General features: G+C 39.9%; 1 protein-coding gene across 4 annotated transcripts in view; it reads left to right on the top strand.

The window, feature by feature from the left end:
• The window catches only part of efna3b (ephrin-A3b), a 54,918-nt gene extending 36,279 nt beyond the window's left edge, over nt 1-18,639 (top strand). For 2 of the 4 annotated variants that reach the window (XM_026316521.1, XM_026316522.1), the window contains 4 exons: nt 8,233-8,525; nt 10,187-10,252; nt 11,223-11,300; nt 16,215-18,639. In XM_026316521.1, coding sequence (XP_026172306.1) covers nt 8,233-8,525; nt 10,187-10,252; nt 11,223-11,300; nt 16,215-16,333 — 556 coding nt within the window. In that variant the 3' untranslated portion in view covers nt 16,334-18,639. Of the gene's footprint in view, nt 1-8,232; nt 8,526-10,186; nt 10,253-11,222; nt 11,301-13,894; nt 14,566-16,214 lie in introns of those variants that run through there. The other 2 variants (XM_026316523.1, XM_026316524.1) reach the window with 2 other exon arrangements.
• Nucleotides 18,640-19,174: the final 535 nt, after the last annotated feature.

A 19,174-nucleotide genomic window follows, 5' to 3' on the forward strand; every position in this document is an offset into this window, starting at 1 on the left:
TTGCATTGGCTAAGTTGGTCACACATAGTTTGGATACAGCGCAGAAGACAAGCAAATTGAGTTTTAAAGAGGTTTCTTTTGTAACTGATATCATTTACATGGGAGACCCCACTCACCTTGCAGCCCAAGTAGGATAAAACAAGTGCAAGCAGATAAAGAATTATTTGCAAATACTATCTGACCTATAGGTCGGCTTGATGGATGGCACTACTTCCCATTCCAGGTTGTCCTTCTGCCTTGTAAGAGCCGTTTCTTGCCCTGGATCCCTTATTAAACGTGGCTCAGGAGAGAGATCTGAGTAATGTTGTTGTTGTTGTTTCTGAGAATGGCTTATCCCAGTGCTACCGCTCTTTTCCCCACAGCTCTGATATTCAAGCCTCCAGACCCTGGCCCATACACATCAGTCAGTGGGACACGGGTGCCATGTGACTCAGCCAGGAAGTGGGCTCCGGCAGGGAGAATGATTGTTATGCAGCAGATTGATCAGGTTTCACAGGGCACCGCCAAACTATCAATCTGTAGGACTGTACACACTGGCCAATGTGTGTATGCGTGTTTGTGTTTGTGTGCGCGTGTTTTTTATTTTCGCACGGGCAGGGTCAGAGCTAGTGTTGTGTGTTTTGGGCAGCAAATGTGAGAATCAATAGCTGGGTCAGAGGGTAATGTCTCACTGAGTGCTGAGTCTATACACAGCCATCAGACAGGATCACTATCAATCATGGAAGAGCTTAGGGAACATACACTCTCTTTCTCTTCTCTGTATGTCTCTTTGCCTCTGCTGGCCAAGTGTCTGATGGGATCACTATTGCTCATGTAAGGGCTTTGGAAACAGAGACTGAGGGAGATGTAGGGAAACAGAGGGATGGAGCGGCCAAAGGAAGGATTGATGGGAGTAAAGTGTTAGAATAAGACGGAGAGATTGGGTGATATTGAGAGATATGTGGTGAATGACACATGGGGTTTTGAGAGATAGAAGAAGCTTAAAGTGAAGAAAGCCTCTGGAGCGTAAAATAGGCTAGGTAGGAGGGATGATGGTGAAATGGGCGATAAATTAAAGTTGAAAACAAAATCAATAAACACGCAAATTAAGGTAAAGACCACAAGTCCTGGTCTTATTCACAGGTTAAACAACATTTTTCTTTATTGAAGTGTTTTGTCTTCCTTCTTTCGTGTTCTTGTCATTCATCCTTTCATCCACCCACATCTCTGATCTCCACTGGCTTTTTTTTTTTTTCCTTTGTCTTTTTATTCTGCCCATGTTTCAGTCTCGGCTTTCGCCATCTGCTGTTTCATGCAGTTGTTCATTTTAATTTCCTCACATCCATCCATCTGTGTCATGCGTGTTCGGACAAAACCCACAAAGTAAAACATGTGTGATTGATTGCAAAAACACGCATGTGTAGCAGAACATTCTCATTATCTACATAATGTCTCGAGACTTTGCCTGTACAATGTAACCCTGCATAAAAGCAGGCAGTTCACACAGCTAATAACACCTGCCAGTTGATTTCTTGCTGCTGGAACATTCTCTATCACACCACATAGTCAATATCCACAATCATGGAGAGGAACGAACGATGGATGGATGAAAGGAAGAAATGAAAGGAAGATGGGAGGAAAAAAAGTGCAGAAGAGCATATGAATGTAGATATAAGATATTAGAAAATGGTGGAAATCTAGAGAGATTTGAAGTATACTACTTGTGTTTTGGGATCATGTCAGTGCTGCATGTGAGACGGCTTGGCAAAAAACTCTGTTAGCTGTGATACTTTGATTACCAATGATGAACCGGCGTTCTGCAGAGTGGGACCATGTGTATGTGTCTGTGTGTGTGTGTGTGTGTGTGAGGGTGTGTGCAGCGGCCTTGAGAGAAGACACTCCAGACAGGTATTGATTTCATCTGGGAGAATTTAGAACCTAGTCACCCACTGCACCCTGTCACACACATACACCTACAGGCACAGACGCAAACACACATGTATGTTCCTCCTCCAGTCATCCATGGAGATATGATAGCAGGGAGGAGAGTAAAACAATAAAAAGAGATAGAAGAACACTTTTTCTTTGCATGATGTCTCCTACACAAAAGCCAAACTTTAACAGAAACAAGGAAAAAGAGAAAAAATGCAACTAAGGAACAAATGAGGGAGGCAGGGAAAGAAAGCCAATTGGAGCAGGGAGGGAGTAGGAAGAAGAGTATACAGTAGGAAGGACGTCTGTCTCTGTTTGATGAGGGCTTCATTGATGCTACAGATCTCTAGGAGTCTCCATTCAGTGTGGGAGCCTTTCAATTATACCTACCGCTCTGCTGGCTGATTGGAGTCCTCCTGCAACAATGTTAGCATCTCTGCACCGAACTGAGATGGGATTAAGAAATATGGCCTCAGGAGGCAGTGAGGTTTTTAAGTCCTGATTGGCAATCATTTGTAACACTGCTGGACAAATTTTAATCCAGTCCAACCTTGTACCCATCAGCGGTATCGTTTTTGATTTCTTTAACCTTGATTTATCTTAGCATGCATGTTTTTTGGCAGTTCTTTGGTTCACACACACAGTTACACACACTTCATACCCTTGTGACCCAATCAGCCACCTACCATCTTCTACTTTTGATCATTGAGTATTTAGAGCACAAAAACTGTTGCCCATAAACTCTTCCTTTGCCATGTGTAGGTCAAGGCCAGATGTTGATTGTCAGTAACTAGCAGAGAAAAAAAAAAGAGAAACTGATGCATCTCTTCAGAATCTCCAGTACTGAGAGATATGTGATGAATGAAAGTCTTGAGGATTACAAATTTTTCAGTGTCTAAATTAAATTAAACAACTAGAGGAAACACACATTGTCATACAACTGGATAAAAAAAGGACAAAATACCTCAAAAATAATTGATAAACATATATATATATATATATATATATATATAAAAATAATAAAAGGGTAATATAGCGAATCTTATCCTATAAGGAACACGCTGTGATACCTAATCATTTACCAAATTAAAGTCACTTATATCCTAATGTGATCATGTGAGAAAGTGCATTTATTTATTTTTCATTTTTTATTACTAGCTTTTCATATTTACTTATTGGTATTTAGATATATTTCCTTTTTTTAAAAATGAAATACTGTTTTAAATGCTCAAATACTCGTTGCTCACTGGAAATTGCTCTAAAATTAAACTTCACTTATCTGATAACCAAAAAGTCAAGCAGTAAATCTTTTTCAATGGCAGACATTTTGACTATTCATAGTAGGAGAAGCACAGTTATAACTAATAACATTACCAATAACTGTGTGCTCTTCGTGTGTCCCAGTAAGTCTTGACATTGTGTCAGCATGCAGCAGCTAAGTGGAATTCAGCTGTCATTCAATGTATTATTGCTATTAATAAACATTTACCTACCTACTGGCAATGCAATTAACAGCTTTTTTTTTTTTTTTTTTTTTTTTTTGTAAAAAAAGAAAGTTCAAACTATTTTAGGCTGAAAATAGTTAGCTACTCCACTAACAGAACCTTGGGGGGCTGAGCTAAGTCTCCCCCAGTTACCCTCTCTGGTTGATTGTTGCATTGTGCCTCCTCATTCCTTTCCTTCTGGTTTCCAGAGCAATTTACAAAGTAAATACAACCAGATTATTTTAACATTTTTGAGTGAGTTCTCCCTATAAAATACCTGCCTCTCACTGCTCTATTTTTTTTTAGATGTAATCACAGAATGATGGCAACTAATATAGTCTGCAATAAAGTGCCATGTAAATAATAAAGAGTTAATTATCTGCGGGGCATGCATGAATGAGTTTGGTGTCTGAGGAACGATGTACAATCCATATTCTCTTCTCGCAGTATGAAACACAGTATGTAGTCAGTGTAATACTATGGAAGGAATTTGTCACGCCTGACGAAGAAACCTACACTCACTGGCTTAAATCTTTGGGGTTCGAGTGTCCCTTAGTGCTCCCCTTGCTTACACAATCTACCATCTTACGAACAGAGAACAGCAGCAGTAAGCCGGTCCTCCAAGCCCTTGTTATAAAAAGGAATGATTGCTCTTACTGTCAAAGTGTTTTATTGATGTGCGGTGCTCCAACAGGCCAGGCGGATAATAGTCAGGCAGGGGGTAACTTTGTGGCATTATGTTGCCTACGCCAGATTTATATAGGCAACATACTGTACTCTCTGTGTCTCTCTCTCTCTCCCTTGCCCCCCCCCCCCCCCCCCCCCCCCCTCTCTGATGTGATTTTACAGTAGTGACATTGATCCAGGCCCACTTTGATCTTGCTCTTAGCTGTTGCTCCTTCTCGTTCCCTCCTGTTATCACCCTCCGCTCCCTGGTGGCCAGACTCTGCAGCTTTTAACCCCAACTACCCCTCGTCTCATCTTATAAAACGACCCCTCTTTCTCTCCATCCTTCCATTGCTCCATTTCTCTTAGTGGAGCTGTATATAAGTGTTCTTTTGCTCTTGGAAGCTGCTGAAACATCCCGTTCCATCTCTCAGTTTGAGAGAGCAAAGGAAAGCAACACATCATGACACATCATAAGCTATTCCACCTCTTTCTGTAGCTCTGTGTATGTCTTCAGGTTTTCAGCAGGAATTACTATCCAATAAACTCAAATATCACAGGGGGGATAAATAAGCCTCAATTTTGGGATAAAATGATCTTCCCAGTAAGAATGGATTTTCACTCACTACTCTTTGGAAACCACTTTTTAAAATTAAAATCGGTATTGTGTTTTTCTTCCGTTTTATAGCAGACTCAAATAATAATATATGATCGCGATGGTATGAAGTTGTAACATCCAATTTACACAAAGAAAAAATGGCACATTCCCAGCAGACAGTTTATATTCAACTGCTTTACTTAAATGATAAACATAAAAACCTAAAGTTAAGTCAGAGTGCACAGTGGGGATTTCAGTCAAATGTGAACTTTTCCGTTTAACGTTATCCTACAGTAGATTCATTTAATAGTCTGTACACATCAGCACATACAATATGCAGTGTAAAATCATATGTCTATACTGCTTAGCCAGAAATTAAATGCAATATAATGCCTGTGCAATAAATCGTATATATTATAAATATTCACAGTATATATTATTGATCTGAGTTTAGTTCTTTCTAGGTTTAAAGAATTTTCTTGTACGTTTTGTGACTGTGTGCTGTTTTCAAATTGGCCTTTATTGAATTGAAATTTTATAAAACTTGATGAAAAAAGCAGGAACTCATATTTTACCACACAATGCTTTCACACAGTAAAATAAAAAATAAAATAAAAATCACATCCTAAAAGATGACAACTGAGGTGACTCTTTACCTCTGTGTCTCACTTTTACTTCTACCTTTTTTAGCTGTAACTTATACCAAAACCCAGACCGGGGAATTGTACTCACTACCAATTTAATTCCACTGCTATTTTTTGCTTTGAATCTGTATTTCACTAAGTGGAACTTGTCAGGATCATTTTTCAATCCATCTACTCAATAGGAAAGTTTAACTACACATCTTTTTTAACTGTTGTGTATCAAGTGTCTGAAGTGTATCAGGTGCATACAGTTATTGTACATGTAAGTTTCAGAAAGTAAGTACAAATCAGTTGTAGTTGAAGGCCAGTTGTTGTAATGACTTTTCTGTTTTTCCTGGATACTCACACTGAATTTGATGTGTTATGGTAGAAAACACAAACTTTGGCATAAATGAAAATCATGACTTGTAATACAAACCTCATTAGCAGAGCCACAGTCTGTAGTCAGATTTTTCTTTACATGTTTATGGCAAAAAGATGTCACATAACTGGCAGCACTGTCACCACTGTTCCAAAAATAATAAACCTGCTGCAATGCAGGTCCTGAGAAACACCTGAGATTTCATTTTATTTCTCCCTTCTTTGCTTTGACACTTTTAACTCTGAAACTAAAACTTAGCTCCTTGTTAATATAAAATCGTCACATATGAATCTGCAGAGCTATAATTAAACATCTTACTTTTAATCACTGTAAAATGCCTGGTTTTGTGATCTACTACATTCAAGGATTCACCTGATTTGCTCCATGGATGCTTTCTGTATAATCCTTCTTTTTGTTGTTTATATTTGCAAATTTATGTCTGAGACACACCCCCTTCAAAATCTCATGTTATCAAACATAAAAAGGTTGGCAGAGTAAGGTGACTTGATGCCACACGTAGAAATACATGTTCACACACACTAACCAAAGTGGATGCACACACACACACACACACACACACACAGGAATCCTAAAGCCAGCTTTTATCTTAGAGAAGTGATTTGCTTTCAGATTACTCAAGATGCTCAGGACTGCCCTCCTCATTTTTCTCTTTTTCTTTTCTCCCATTATCCCTTCATCTAGGAGAACTTGCTTTTCTTTGGTAGCATAAAACCTTTTTTTGTCCATCTGCTCCATTCTGGCTCTTAATGCTCTTTTACTTAATTTGCATTCACGCCTCCCTCGTATAACCAAACTCATCCCTCACTGGTGTCCTTTCTCTCTCACTCTCTCTTTTATTTTTTATTTTATTTCTTATTTATTTATTTTCTTGCCTACACTACAAAATATAGCTCCCTTGAAGTATTTTATGCTTTTTTTCTGCCACTAAGTAAATCTCCTCTGCAGGCTAGTAAATGATGTAATAAGAGAAAGTGAGAGGAGAGGAGGAGGAAGACAGAGCAAAGGATGAATGTTAAACAATTAATCTTCCGTTCATGTTTGTCTGGAAGAAAGAGATGAGAGAAATGGAGAGCAGGGAGAGAAAGACAAATTCAGGAAGGATTTGAAGAGCGCTGTAAGAAGTCATGGAGGGAGAGAGACATTGGGAACAGTGTTTCGATCTTCATTTAATAATTGAATATTAATCTCCCTGGAGACATGACCTAGAACTGGCAGAGGGAGAGAGGAAGCGTCACGGGATGACACTGCTGCCCCCTTGTGATTTTATGGTGTCACCACTAGCGCATTAGAGCATGTGTGTTTGTGTGGGTGTGTGTGCACATGCTCATCGGCGTGTGCATGATTTACAACTGCTGCCTGTCTTTGTCACACAGATATGGGCCTGTGTCTATGATGGGGAAAAATAGAGAGCTTGGGGATGTCAGGAAAGAATCTGTTTCACTATGTCACACAAACTACACACACACATGCACTCCCAAACACAGAATCAGACCTTATCTTCCTGTCAAGCAGAGTCTTTTTTGGGGTTGATGCTGATATATGAGGTTGGGGTGGGGGGGGTGTGGGTAGGACGTTGACGGCTGACATGAGCACAACGTTGCGCTCAGGTTGATGTACGAGCACTGGGGTTAAGGGACAACGCTGTACTGAGGAGAAGGAGCTGTGGCCCTGGGGCCCAGAGTCCATGCTGAAGAGCCAGCTCTGCATTCTCTGACATGTAGTCACAAATACACACATACACACACCTGCTTTGTGTTATTAATAACTCGATAACTCTTAAAAAATTTTTTGACCCCTGTATGAACATTATATCTAAAAAAAGTTACACATACTTGGGAATTAGAGCCAGTTAACAGCACTCATGCTAAATGCAGGACTTTATGCCAACCATGCCAAATACAACTCAAAAGTGCAGCTACATTAAATGTGTCAGTGAGTGTGCTGTTTTATGAGCATATTTGAATATTATTACCACTAATTTAATGAAAAATATTGTAATGTATTTGTCGTACTAAGAATTTCTATTCATTACTGCTAAGTTTTGTATTGTCATTAGATACGCAGTAAAAAAGAATACTACTACTACATTTCAACATTATGTTTTGCACATTAAAAAAGTTTGTGTTATGTATTTTGTTTAAGTACTGTGAGCTGCATTCAATACATGACTTGCACTTATATTAATAACATACTGTATACCCTAATAATTGTATTGAGCACTATGTTAACAAATACATTTATATTCAAAGTTCAGTCACAATATCAAAGTATAACTGTCAGACAAAAACTGCTCTTCCTGAAATTCTGCAAAACATTTGATTGCAAACATATTTTATTTCAGTAAGTGGAACTAATAGAACATATTTGATTATGATGTGTTGACTACTTTGAAATTGTCTGTAAAATTGACAAAACTGTAAGAACTTTGAATGTCATCATGAAACACCTTTGAGTCATGTTGCAGAGGAGAAATAAGAGCGGTATGTGTGCATCAGATAACCATGTAATTATTATAATTCTAAGTCTCTGTGTTTTCTGTTTTTCTAGTCTGCGCATGGAAGGCTACACAATGCAGGTGAACGTCAACGATTACCTGGACATCTACTGCCCTCATTACAATGACAGCCAGCGTATGGTGGGCACTGGCGAGCAATACATCCTCTACATGGTCAGTTACCGTGGTTATAGGAGCTGTGACCCTCTGCTGGGCTTCAAGAGATGGGAGTGTAACCGGCCTCATGCCCCCCACGCGCCCATCAAGTTTTCAGAGAAGTTCCAGCGCTACAGCGCCTTCTCACTGGGCTACGAGTTTCGCGGTGGACAGGAGTACTACTACATCTGTGAGTGGAATCAAACCAGTGACCAGTGCAGTACCATGAAAATTTTTATGTTCCTAAAATCTTGCCATTCTTGCAGGACATCAGCGTGAGTAGTACAGTTATTTGTCAACACCCCTTATATTTTTAGACTTTTTAATTTTGGATTGTTACATGGATTTGATGAATGCTCCGTCAACATTAGCCAAAGTCTGTCCTCAGGTAATTTCAGGATGATAAATTGCTGTTTCACATTTAATCATATCACTCTGCAGTCAAGCAGGCTCATCCATTTTGTTGATTGCTAATCAAATTAACACACAACTACAATATGACGCTGTATAAATAATGAAATTTTAGCTTGTCATAAAACAATTAAAAAAATATTTTAGGCAAAAGATAAATGTCTCATGCATAACACAGCCGTATAATAAGCACGTTACTGGATGGGCGACACCTATAGAAAGCCGTCTTGCTCTACAGCACCACAATCCAAAAGCTACAGTGCTTCACTACAAAGAGACGTCTCCTTGCTTGTTTGGTTCTCACCTCAACAATACCTTTGAATTGTCAAATCAAAGAGACATATCAGAATATGTTAAATCTTTAATGTTTTGTGGAGTATGTTTTATTATTTTTTACATTAAAGACATCTGAACATTGAGGAAAAGTGTATGAATGTATGTTTTTAATATCCTGCATAGATTTGATAGGTGTTTTTAACACCATCGACATTTCGAATTGTCACTATAGTAAAAACACAGATGTGACAAATATTATTAACAATGGCTGAGTTCTATTTAAATGTCCTGGTAAGTCATGATGGTGTGACAGTGAGTCAGCGTGAACAATACCAGGACCCTGAAACTGAAGCTGCTAAATGAAATTCAGATATCATTAATTTTATTATATAACCTTTTAACCCATTTCCTACTGTGAAATGTCAAAATGTTTTCTATAAGGAATTTTTTTTTTTTTTACTGCATTCCTACTTTATTTTTTCATTTCTTTTTTACTGGTAAGACCACAGGGAACAAGAAAAGCCTGCAGGGAGAAAATGGTTAGACTTACGTGTTTTACTTCTTAGATATATCCAACACGTTTAATCTGATCTAATGTTACATTCACAACTGCAACACAAGCATCGCAGTATAAGGAAATTGCTTTAGATATAGTACTACCTGTCATTATGGTTACAGGATAGGGCTACTAGAACTGACTGTTTGCTTCTTCATTTCTGTCAACAGCGATACAATACAGACTCATTATTGTTAGTAAATATGGTTGTAAATGAAGAACAGTAGCTGTATAACAGTAACTTATTCCATGTGCTCTAATACATCCGTAATAAATAGAACTGCTGTGTAATGATGCAACAGTACCACTTCTCCTTTCCGCCATACAGACTGATGCCTACATTTAAGATATTGGCTGATTCCTCCTCACTGTGTCGAGACGCACACTCAAAACTTACCATAGACTTGTGCTATTGTGTTTCAGTTTTGCATAATGTTTAACATTTTATATCAACTGTGGAACAGTCGCTCCTGACTGATATCCAAGCCATAAATGCATCACAATTTAAGCAGAAAAACTTGACTTTGTGTTCAGGAAAAACTCTAATTGAAAGCAATATACACACATAAATACAAAATAGCATGATGTGGTCACGTTTTGTTTTACAGCCACGCCCACACATCACCACGGCCGCAGCTGTCTGAGACTACGAGTGTATGTCTGCTGCTCCACAGGTGAGTCTCTCACTTCTCTTGCATGTGTGACCTGTAATGCAGTACAGGTTTGCAGACTGCACGTGCACCCACCTGGCCACTCTACTCATCTGGTAGATGACGCTCTCCACGGACCCACACACAGACGCACGCACTTATTTCATACAGACCCACACTGGGTGCATACAGATGCATACACAATCTAAATACAGTCTAAAACAGGCAGAGCTATTAATACTCCTGCTGAGTTTCCCCTGCAGCATTTTCACTCACAGCACAGAAGCCCCATTGCTCCTTTTTTCTTTCCTTCTCTCTCTGCCTCGCTTTTCTTTCTCTTCCCTGCTCTCCCTCCAAACCAGCAGAAAGGATCAGCTCCAGCTTTGAAGGCCCTCCTCAGCATCTTCTCCTATCCTTCCCTTCTCCTCCACCACTCCTCCCTCGCTCCCTGTCAGAATCCATTTATTGCTGTATGCAGTCAGTGGGTGGCTATGTATATGTAGTGTTAACCTCTCTCTCCTGCCGTCCCTCAATCTCTCAACTCTCTCTCGCTCACCAACACACACACACACACACAACTTACGACTTTGATCCCTGGCCTGTCCGGTCCTTTTAACTTCCACAGCCTTGTAATATTAAACCCCCTCACCTGCCACCCCCGCCACCTCCCCCTCCACTTCTACAGTCTCCCTTCAGTTTGATCTGTCTCCCCCTCACCTTACCCCCCCTCACTTGCTTACTCATTCTCTCTCTCTTTCTCTCTAAGGGCTGCTGGTGATGTTATGGCTTGTCAGTCTGTCTGCTTCGGGTGATTTTTCTTTTTAACCCCTACACCCTTGCCTTGCTGCTCTCTTGCATGTTTCTCTCAGGATGTCAAGTTGGATGTAATTAAAATCCTTCAGGTTGGAGCAGTGGTTTAACCCCTGCTCCCTCGCTCTCCACCTCTCTCTTTTTCTGTTTCACTCAGTTTCTTCCCTCTCTCTCTGTGTTTCAGCCTCAGACGTGGATGATGAGCCAGAGCCTACAGAACCAGACTACACACTTAGACCAGGCCTAAAAATTGACGATATTGGTGAGTCAGATACACACATACCAGCTTACAGTTTTGGTAAATGTGTAACAGATCTGACTGGTTTGCATGGATTCATAAACACAGCCACATTGGTTGTTTTTAGAGAGCAGAGTGGACACATTGAAATTAGGTGAAATAAGGTGAAATGAGGTGAAATGAGGTGTTGGCTGCACAAGGTAATACTTGTTACAGGGACAGATTGTTTCAGATTAACTTGGTAAACAACACTTTAGTAAAACTGTTATCATAATAATGGCTGATTAACAAAATCATTTGAAATTTCAGTATTTAAAACTAAAAATGATATTCATGGAATCAGACCTGAATAATACAGATTTTTATTTGCATCTCTAATCAAATATCAGAACACGGTTCTTTAATGCCCACTTAGAATAACACTAGATACTTGCTGCTGCTCTGTGAACACATAGTGATATGGCCAAGTAAATGAACAACAGCATTTTTTAATCAACATGTTTTATTGACTCAAGTCATCTTTCATTTGGATTATGACAGCTGGACAATACAAGGGCGCTGAGGAGAGACAATGTGTTACAAGTCACTCTACCAATGAGACTTGGGGGTTGGGTGTAAAAAAGCAAGGGAGACTTGTTCCTCCATCCCCAGAGGAAATCAGAGCCTTGTCATTGAATAAGATTTGTCAACAATAACAAAAATGTAGAGTATCGCTATCCATACCCTTGATGCTGACAGGAGATTGATCAATAATATCTGATTTCAGAGTGACCAGTTCTTCAGTTGTGCAGCATCAAAAGTGGCCAACGAAAGTAAAATGTGCCATTTCCGAAGGAAACCTTCAGCACAGTTAACTTCACAGCACCAGCTGGCTTGGCAAGCTGCTGATCCTGCTAAACAACTACATGCATATTCATTTCACACTTGATGTTTTCACCCGGATAAGCAAAGAACACAGAGTTTCATGATTATTTACCAAAAAGCACCCCATAAACATCCATTCAGAAAAGAACAGCCTGGATCTGACTTCTTGTAGTTAACTTCTAGATCTTGGCAAGTGCTCCCCCTTGCTCCTTTTATTACTTTTGTCAGGATTACACGACTGGTACATCATGGGAATCAGGTGAATCATGCTGAATCTGTTAGCAATGAAATTTTGTGAAATTTAGTGATTTAAGGGGGAAGCTGAACAGTAAATCAATAAGTGACAGATTTTAGGATAATCTCTCAGATGATCATCATGTGGTTGTTCCAGCAGCAACAGTGCAGCAGCACAATAACATACCATGCCATACATTACACAACCTGGCATGTGGGTATCGATCATCATCCTGTCTAACTTTTCCAAGGTAACCTGTAAAATGTGGTGCTGTGTTGTTGTTAATCTGTGTATGTACACGCACGCTTGCATGAGTGCACTACTGCACTTGCGTAATAAATCAGTCTGTTCTCATAACTGTCATAAGAAAACTCATCACTGGCTGCGGCAAATGGCTGCAGGTCATATGAGTTTGTTGAGATATGTCTGCCTCACTTCTTTTTCCTCCCTTCATCATCCTTTCATCTCCTTCTCTCACTCCATCTCTTTTCTCCATGCCCTCCTCATCCTCCTGCCTTTTAATTTCCATCCTCCGTTTTTCCTCCCAGAGCACAAGTAGGAATGCAGTGGAGGGGAAAGCCACTAAAACCCGGTTTATTCACCTTTTGATGTGTGAAATTGAGTTTTTCCCGCTTTTAACATCTTTTTTTGAAAACAGTATTAATCTTAGGGTTTTATGATATATATTAATGCAGTCACAGTGGTGTAATCTATATAAAAAAGAGAAAAAATTATATTCCAAAATTATATTGTGTTTGTTCATGATTTTTTTTTTTTACCTTATGGTGAGTACAGATTGCAGGCAGTTCACCCATACTTTTGTTTGACCCTGTTCACTAAGAATACATACATATATATTCTCATCACATATTATCAGCACTTGGACTCCTTCCTTCCCTCCCAGTAAACACATAGTAAATGCAAAGGATGTCAACATAAAATACATAAATGGACCCAAATCACATACAGTACATGTCTAATTACACTTTGGACAAATATAAGAAAAGCAGCAATTATTTCCACAGAAGAATAGTTGTACCAAGTGGAAATGAACAGATGCAGAGTACATGAAAATATTGTTGATATTTAGTGAATGGCTGAAACAATAGTATGGCACAAGTTCTGGTGGGTCATTTTCACCTGTAGTGCTGTGTTGCTAATTAAATTAAGAGGACAACTTAAGTGGTACGAGAGAAAGTATGGAAATCATCAGGGATGCGTGAAATGTGAACTGAAAACCAAGAAGCAATACATCTTCCTGTTCCCACTCCCTCATCCTCAGCCCTCCTGACTGCCAATTAGACTCATCACATCACAGTTTTAATCACTGTTATTCAAAGTTCACATCATCACATTCACGCAAACACAGGGCAACACACAAACTGCTCAGTTCAAATCTGCCTGATTACCCTGTCTGAAAATGTTTAACTAAGCTGAATGTTGCAGGCTCATATTGTAAACCACCCATCTCTCTCTCTCTCTCTGTCTCTCTCTCGCTCTCTCTCCTCTCACTTCACAGCTCACAGTTTATTTCCTGGGTGCTGCCCCTTTCAATCAGTGTCTACAGCTCAACAGTGGTTCCCTTCTGAATGCAGCCTCTAGTATTAGATTTCATTTAGATCTCATTTACAACACAGATGGAATGGTGCTAGCAGCTCCCTGTGCAGCCATGTGATTACTGATGGCTTTCAGTGGGAGGATACTCATTTACCAACGCTGTTGGCTCAGGTTACTGCATTTGACGACCAGGACCGGCCATTAGAGGAGAAATCAGAAGCTTTTTCTTTAATGGGGTTTATTGTAGCAATTACCAGTCGTTTAAGTGACAGTGTGTTTGGGGTGCTTCGCCAGCAACATAAGGCTGGATATCAGGGGGCAGAGCACAGTTGCAAAATGACTGAATATCGTCTCTGTTTTTGTAGAAACTGTTGTGTTATATGTTTTAAATTTTAGTTTCACTTCAGTATTTCTCATACAAAGGTCTGTAAATTATATATATTGTTAAATGTATTTTGTCTTGTATTATGACCACTAATGCAGATTACATACTAATATATGCATTATGTGTGCTAGTTTAATACCACATGCTAATAGAGGCTGTTAAATTTCTAATTAGTGGAAGTTTCTATCTGTTTTTTTAAATACATTTTAAATTTCCTACTGTTAATAGATAAATCTCTTTCCATAAGTTGCCTCACTACTATGATAGGAACATGCAATATTTTATGTCATAGAACTAAAAGAATGGACCACAGTATCAACATATTCTCATCAATTTTACCCTCCAAAATTTACTTTTAGTGCTCCTGTTTGTTTCCTTTCAGCCATACTGCTGGAGGGTTTAATTAAAATTACATACACAAACACTGTGAACTGAAAATGTCTTGATTGCCACATATTTGAACACAACACCTCTGTGTTGACAATTAAAGCGAATAATTAAATTTTTATATTTTTTATGTGTTACAGGACTGGATAGCAGTGTACAGAGGTGTTTTTCAGGTGACACTATGTACATTAAAAAACAGCTGAGATGTTACCCTCCTACAGTCAATATTCTGCATATAAATTATATTTTTTTATATATAGGTGTCAGAGCTTCCTAATTATAAGGCAGATGTTGCCTGCCTTTGTGCTTCGAAAAGGTTCATTGTGGGACCTGATGTTTGGCTTGGGAACTTGTCAAGTAATGATGTACATGATATGCCTCATTGCACAAACTTTTCACCAAAAATGTGCGCTACTAATTATGTTTTTATCTGTGACAGTGAGAGACAGCGGGTGTGTGTGTGTGTGTGTGTGTATTTGTGTATGTGGTGGTGGTGGGGGGTGATGAGGCGATTAGTAGAGCCACTTTGGAACCAGTTTTGCGAGATGCTCCACAGTCTGCTGTTTGTGTCTTCAAAACCACATTCCTCTATCAGTCAGCGCCAAAGTAACACATTGTCCTGACCCCTCAGCTGCATGCTCAGTTACAGTGCGGTCAAAGCATTTAACCTGAGCTCCACAGCTGCATAGACCTCATTAGATCAGCCAGCAGAGCATACCATAGGAGGCCATCTCTAAAACCATGTGTCAGCCAGTCATTACTCTGCTGTCTGACCCAGAGAGCGGCTGGAAATATTCTGGGAAATGCCGAGTGGAAACTCTGAGAATGTGCCGACTTTACTTTGATGCCATCAGACGATAAAGACAATAGTTCCTCATCAGTATCAACCAACTTATTTACAGACAGAGTCTAGTTCAGTCTAGTCTCCAGTCTCATTAATCAAGTGACTACAGAGGGTGCGTCTAGCCACACGTGTCTCATAAGTATAGGCATGCCGCAAACTGTCTGGTGGCTTTTGTTATTGTACATTAACTAGACATCAATGCTCAACGTGTGGACCGCAAACTATTTTTAGGATCTCGCCAGGTGTACATAGATGCAGTTTGGGGATGGCGGGAGGCTGGGTTATGTGTTCAAATACGTGAGTTAGTGTGAGTGATTGGGAATGTCTCACTTTATTAGAACAATGAAGCTCTCTGATAACAGCTGCAGTCTGCTGTGCCACTGCTGTTCTGTTGTCTTTGTTGCAGACTAACCATGTTTCAGTGGGAGTGAGACAGTGTGTGCTGATGGCTGCCTTTTGTTCTGTCAGACTGCTTCATTACAAAATTTGGTCATGTCTTAGTAACAGTCGTGCTGTGTAACCAGATTATAGCACAATTAGAAGCTCAGATAAAAATATCTTTTAAATTTTCCTTTCAAGGTTTTCAAGTGTAGAAAAGTATGATTAGAAGAATCACTCTCCCTCACTGTCTATGCTGTCTCTCTCTCTCTCTGCTTATTTTTCCAGATGAATTTAACCCTTTTGTTCCCAAGCTGGAGAAGAGCGTCAGCGGAAGCAGCCCATCCAGGGATCGCCTTCTCCTCACCGTGACGATGCTCCTTCTGGCTGCACTCTTCATCTCCTAGCAACGGCCATCCCATCAGCATCACCATGCCAACTAGCCTTGGGAGGGTGTACAGTAACAGCGGGTGGGAGAGTGGAGGGGGGGAGTCAGAAGGAGAACAGAGGAGAGGAGAGTTAAGATACCACAAATAGAGCAGAAGGCAAGAGGAGCAAGACTTTGAGAGTTTTCAAGCATCATGGTGCGAATGTGTGTGTGTATGTTTGTACAGCTGTGTGTTTGTGAGTGCGGTTTTGGTGGAGGTGAACGACCTTTGGGCACTTGGTGACATAGACTGAACCATATATTGCATTAAAGTCAGCCTGTGTACACAGATGCAGGTGTGGTAGAATGAGTGTGTGTATTTGTATGTGTCTGCATGTGTTTGTGTGTGTGTCTGAACAGGCCACAGGTTGAGCTTGTTGAATCACGCACACCACACAAACCATTTATCTGACAGGAGATGTGGCGAGGCTTAAATCCTAATAAAAAAGAAGAAAAAGCATCAAATCCACTCACCCAATTGAAAACCATTTGAAGACTTTCCCTTGGATCTTATTGGCTGAAACACTTCCTTAGGGCTAGTTGCCATAGTTTCTTGCAACAAGACTTAAACTGAACTCAGATGAACTGAATCAAATAGATTTCAGTAAAACTGAACTGAAAATGCCTTTTTTTGTTGTTATTGTTGTTGTTCTTGATGCAGGGGACTTGTCCCAGTCGACGGAGGAAAAAAAAAAAAAAGGAGCGAGCTGGTGAACTGTGCTGGTCCTGTGTAGGAGACTAGTCTAAGTAGCTGATAGTTCGTACACAAACACACCCTGGGACTCCAGACGCCAGTGTTTTAGTTGCCATCTCCACTCTGCTGCGTCATCCTGTGTTCACCATTAGTCTCCAGCACATCTGTAAAGTAGGCAACAGGACTGAAAGGGTCGGGGGGGAAATACAGAGCATTTAAACATTTGCTTACACAATTTGTGGAGGAAAAAGGATAAGGAATTTAGATGTGCCATTGACACAGAAACTGCAAGGATTTATTGATGTTACACGTTGCTGTTACTTTTCTCTCCTGTCATCGAAGTCCTCGGTTGGTCCTCTCTTATCTCCGAGGTTAACAAAGCACACAATTGCTACAGCTCAGCCATGGATCCACACAGCAATACTGCCCTCCTCTCAACCAACTGCAGGCCGAGGAAGAGGAGCGGAGAGGAGGCACTAAGGAGGGAGGACAGTCACTCACATAAGCATCTATGAACAAGTCCAGTCCCAGACAATAGAAAGCGCTGCACTGGTCCATGTTGGTGTAGCAGCCTGCTCAACCAATATCATCTCTGTAAACCCATTTGTCAGATGCCACATGCAAACGGTTTTCTGTTTATTGTATGTGTGTCTGTGTGTGAGCGAGAGAGAACATACGTCTGACAGTGCCACACGTGTGTCTGAGAGCGAATGAGAACATTTTAAATGGTACTAACAGCCTGAAAATCCATCCACATACTGTACATCTTAAAAAAATGCAAAATGAAAAAAATATGAAAACACAACTGAAGCACCAAGTAATACGTAGAAACCAAGTGCTTTGGTGGGAAGGTTGTACCAGACCATTGCTTCAGAATAGCGTTTCCATAACAACTAGTACCTTATTCACCATGGTTACCCTACCCTGCCAATGATGGACTCTAGTAGGGTGTGGCTTACCGTAGTAGCTGATAACAGTGATGGCAGTGATGATTATAATGACGATGATGATGGACTGCGAGCTAACCGTTGGCTGACCAGGTCACACGGTGGCTCACCTGTGAGACACTCAAGTACATGTGCAAATGTCAAAGCTGACGGAATTTCAACATATTGAAATCTGCTGAAGTGATATGTGATGTAAGCTTTTTTACAAAGTTGAAGATCAGTATCTTTGTGGCTGTTTTTTTAATAGTTATTATTTTGTTGAGTTTAATGGGCTTAATAATTGGAAAAGTGGGTGGGATAAGCCATATGTAAACTTGGGCTGCACTCTGTGAGTCTCTTAGCCAATTTACTGTTCAACTAAAATATTAAATTATCTTGATAAGTATGAAGTTTGGAAGGTTTGGTTTCCAGACCCTTTGGGGTTAATAGCCTGTCCCCTTAAAGGAACACTCCACTAATGAAATAACAAGGCTGGGAAAGCTGTTGGGACATGTCTAATGATGCTCTGGAGGGAGCTTTTTAAAGTCTGAGAAAATAACCCTCATAGTCTAAGCAGCGCTACTTCAGACTGGGCTTGACCTTTGAAAGTTTGACTAAAACCTGTGATATAAATGAGAATCTTTCTGCTTTACCAATTTTTGCTTTTTTTTTTTTTTTTTTTTTTTGATCTGCTGTCCTACTTGTATAGGGGCATGATTATTTGCTGCTGAACCCCATTAAAACTAAGCTGCATCTAGACAGCAGCCAGTGTCTGGTACAGGCTGTGACCTGTCCTTTGCAAATTGTTGTTTTAGAAAACCTTTTAGAGTCCTGAACAGATCAAAATTTACAGTGATTTAAACACAAAAGAATAAACTAGATTGTGTGTATATATCTGATTTCTTTGTCCTTTAACCTTATCACAACCTCTCAGCTTTGAGATGCTTTATTAAATCTTGAGTTGTTCATTGCATTGCAAGTTAATGAATATGCAATATTCTTATCTAACAGCTACGTCCATAAACCAGATTATTCTGTCCACAAATTTTAAACCATTATTTCTATGCATCAGGACAATAAAGCAAAGTCAAATATTCATAGGGATTTATTAACAAGAGCAGCTTTCTGTGGAAACAAACAAGGATCCTCCAGCTTTGGAGCATCACTGAGATAAACGTATTTGTCAAGTGTGTGAACCAGC

This window comes from Mastacembelus armatus, chromosome 16, assembly GCF_900324485.2.
Source record: "Mastacembelus armatus chromosome 16, fMasArm1.2, whole genome shotgun sequence".
NCBI lineage: Eukaryota > Metazoa > Chordata > Actinopteri > Synbranchiformes > Mastacembelidae > Mastacembelus > Mastacembelus armatus.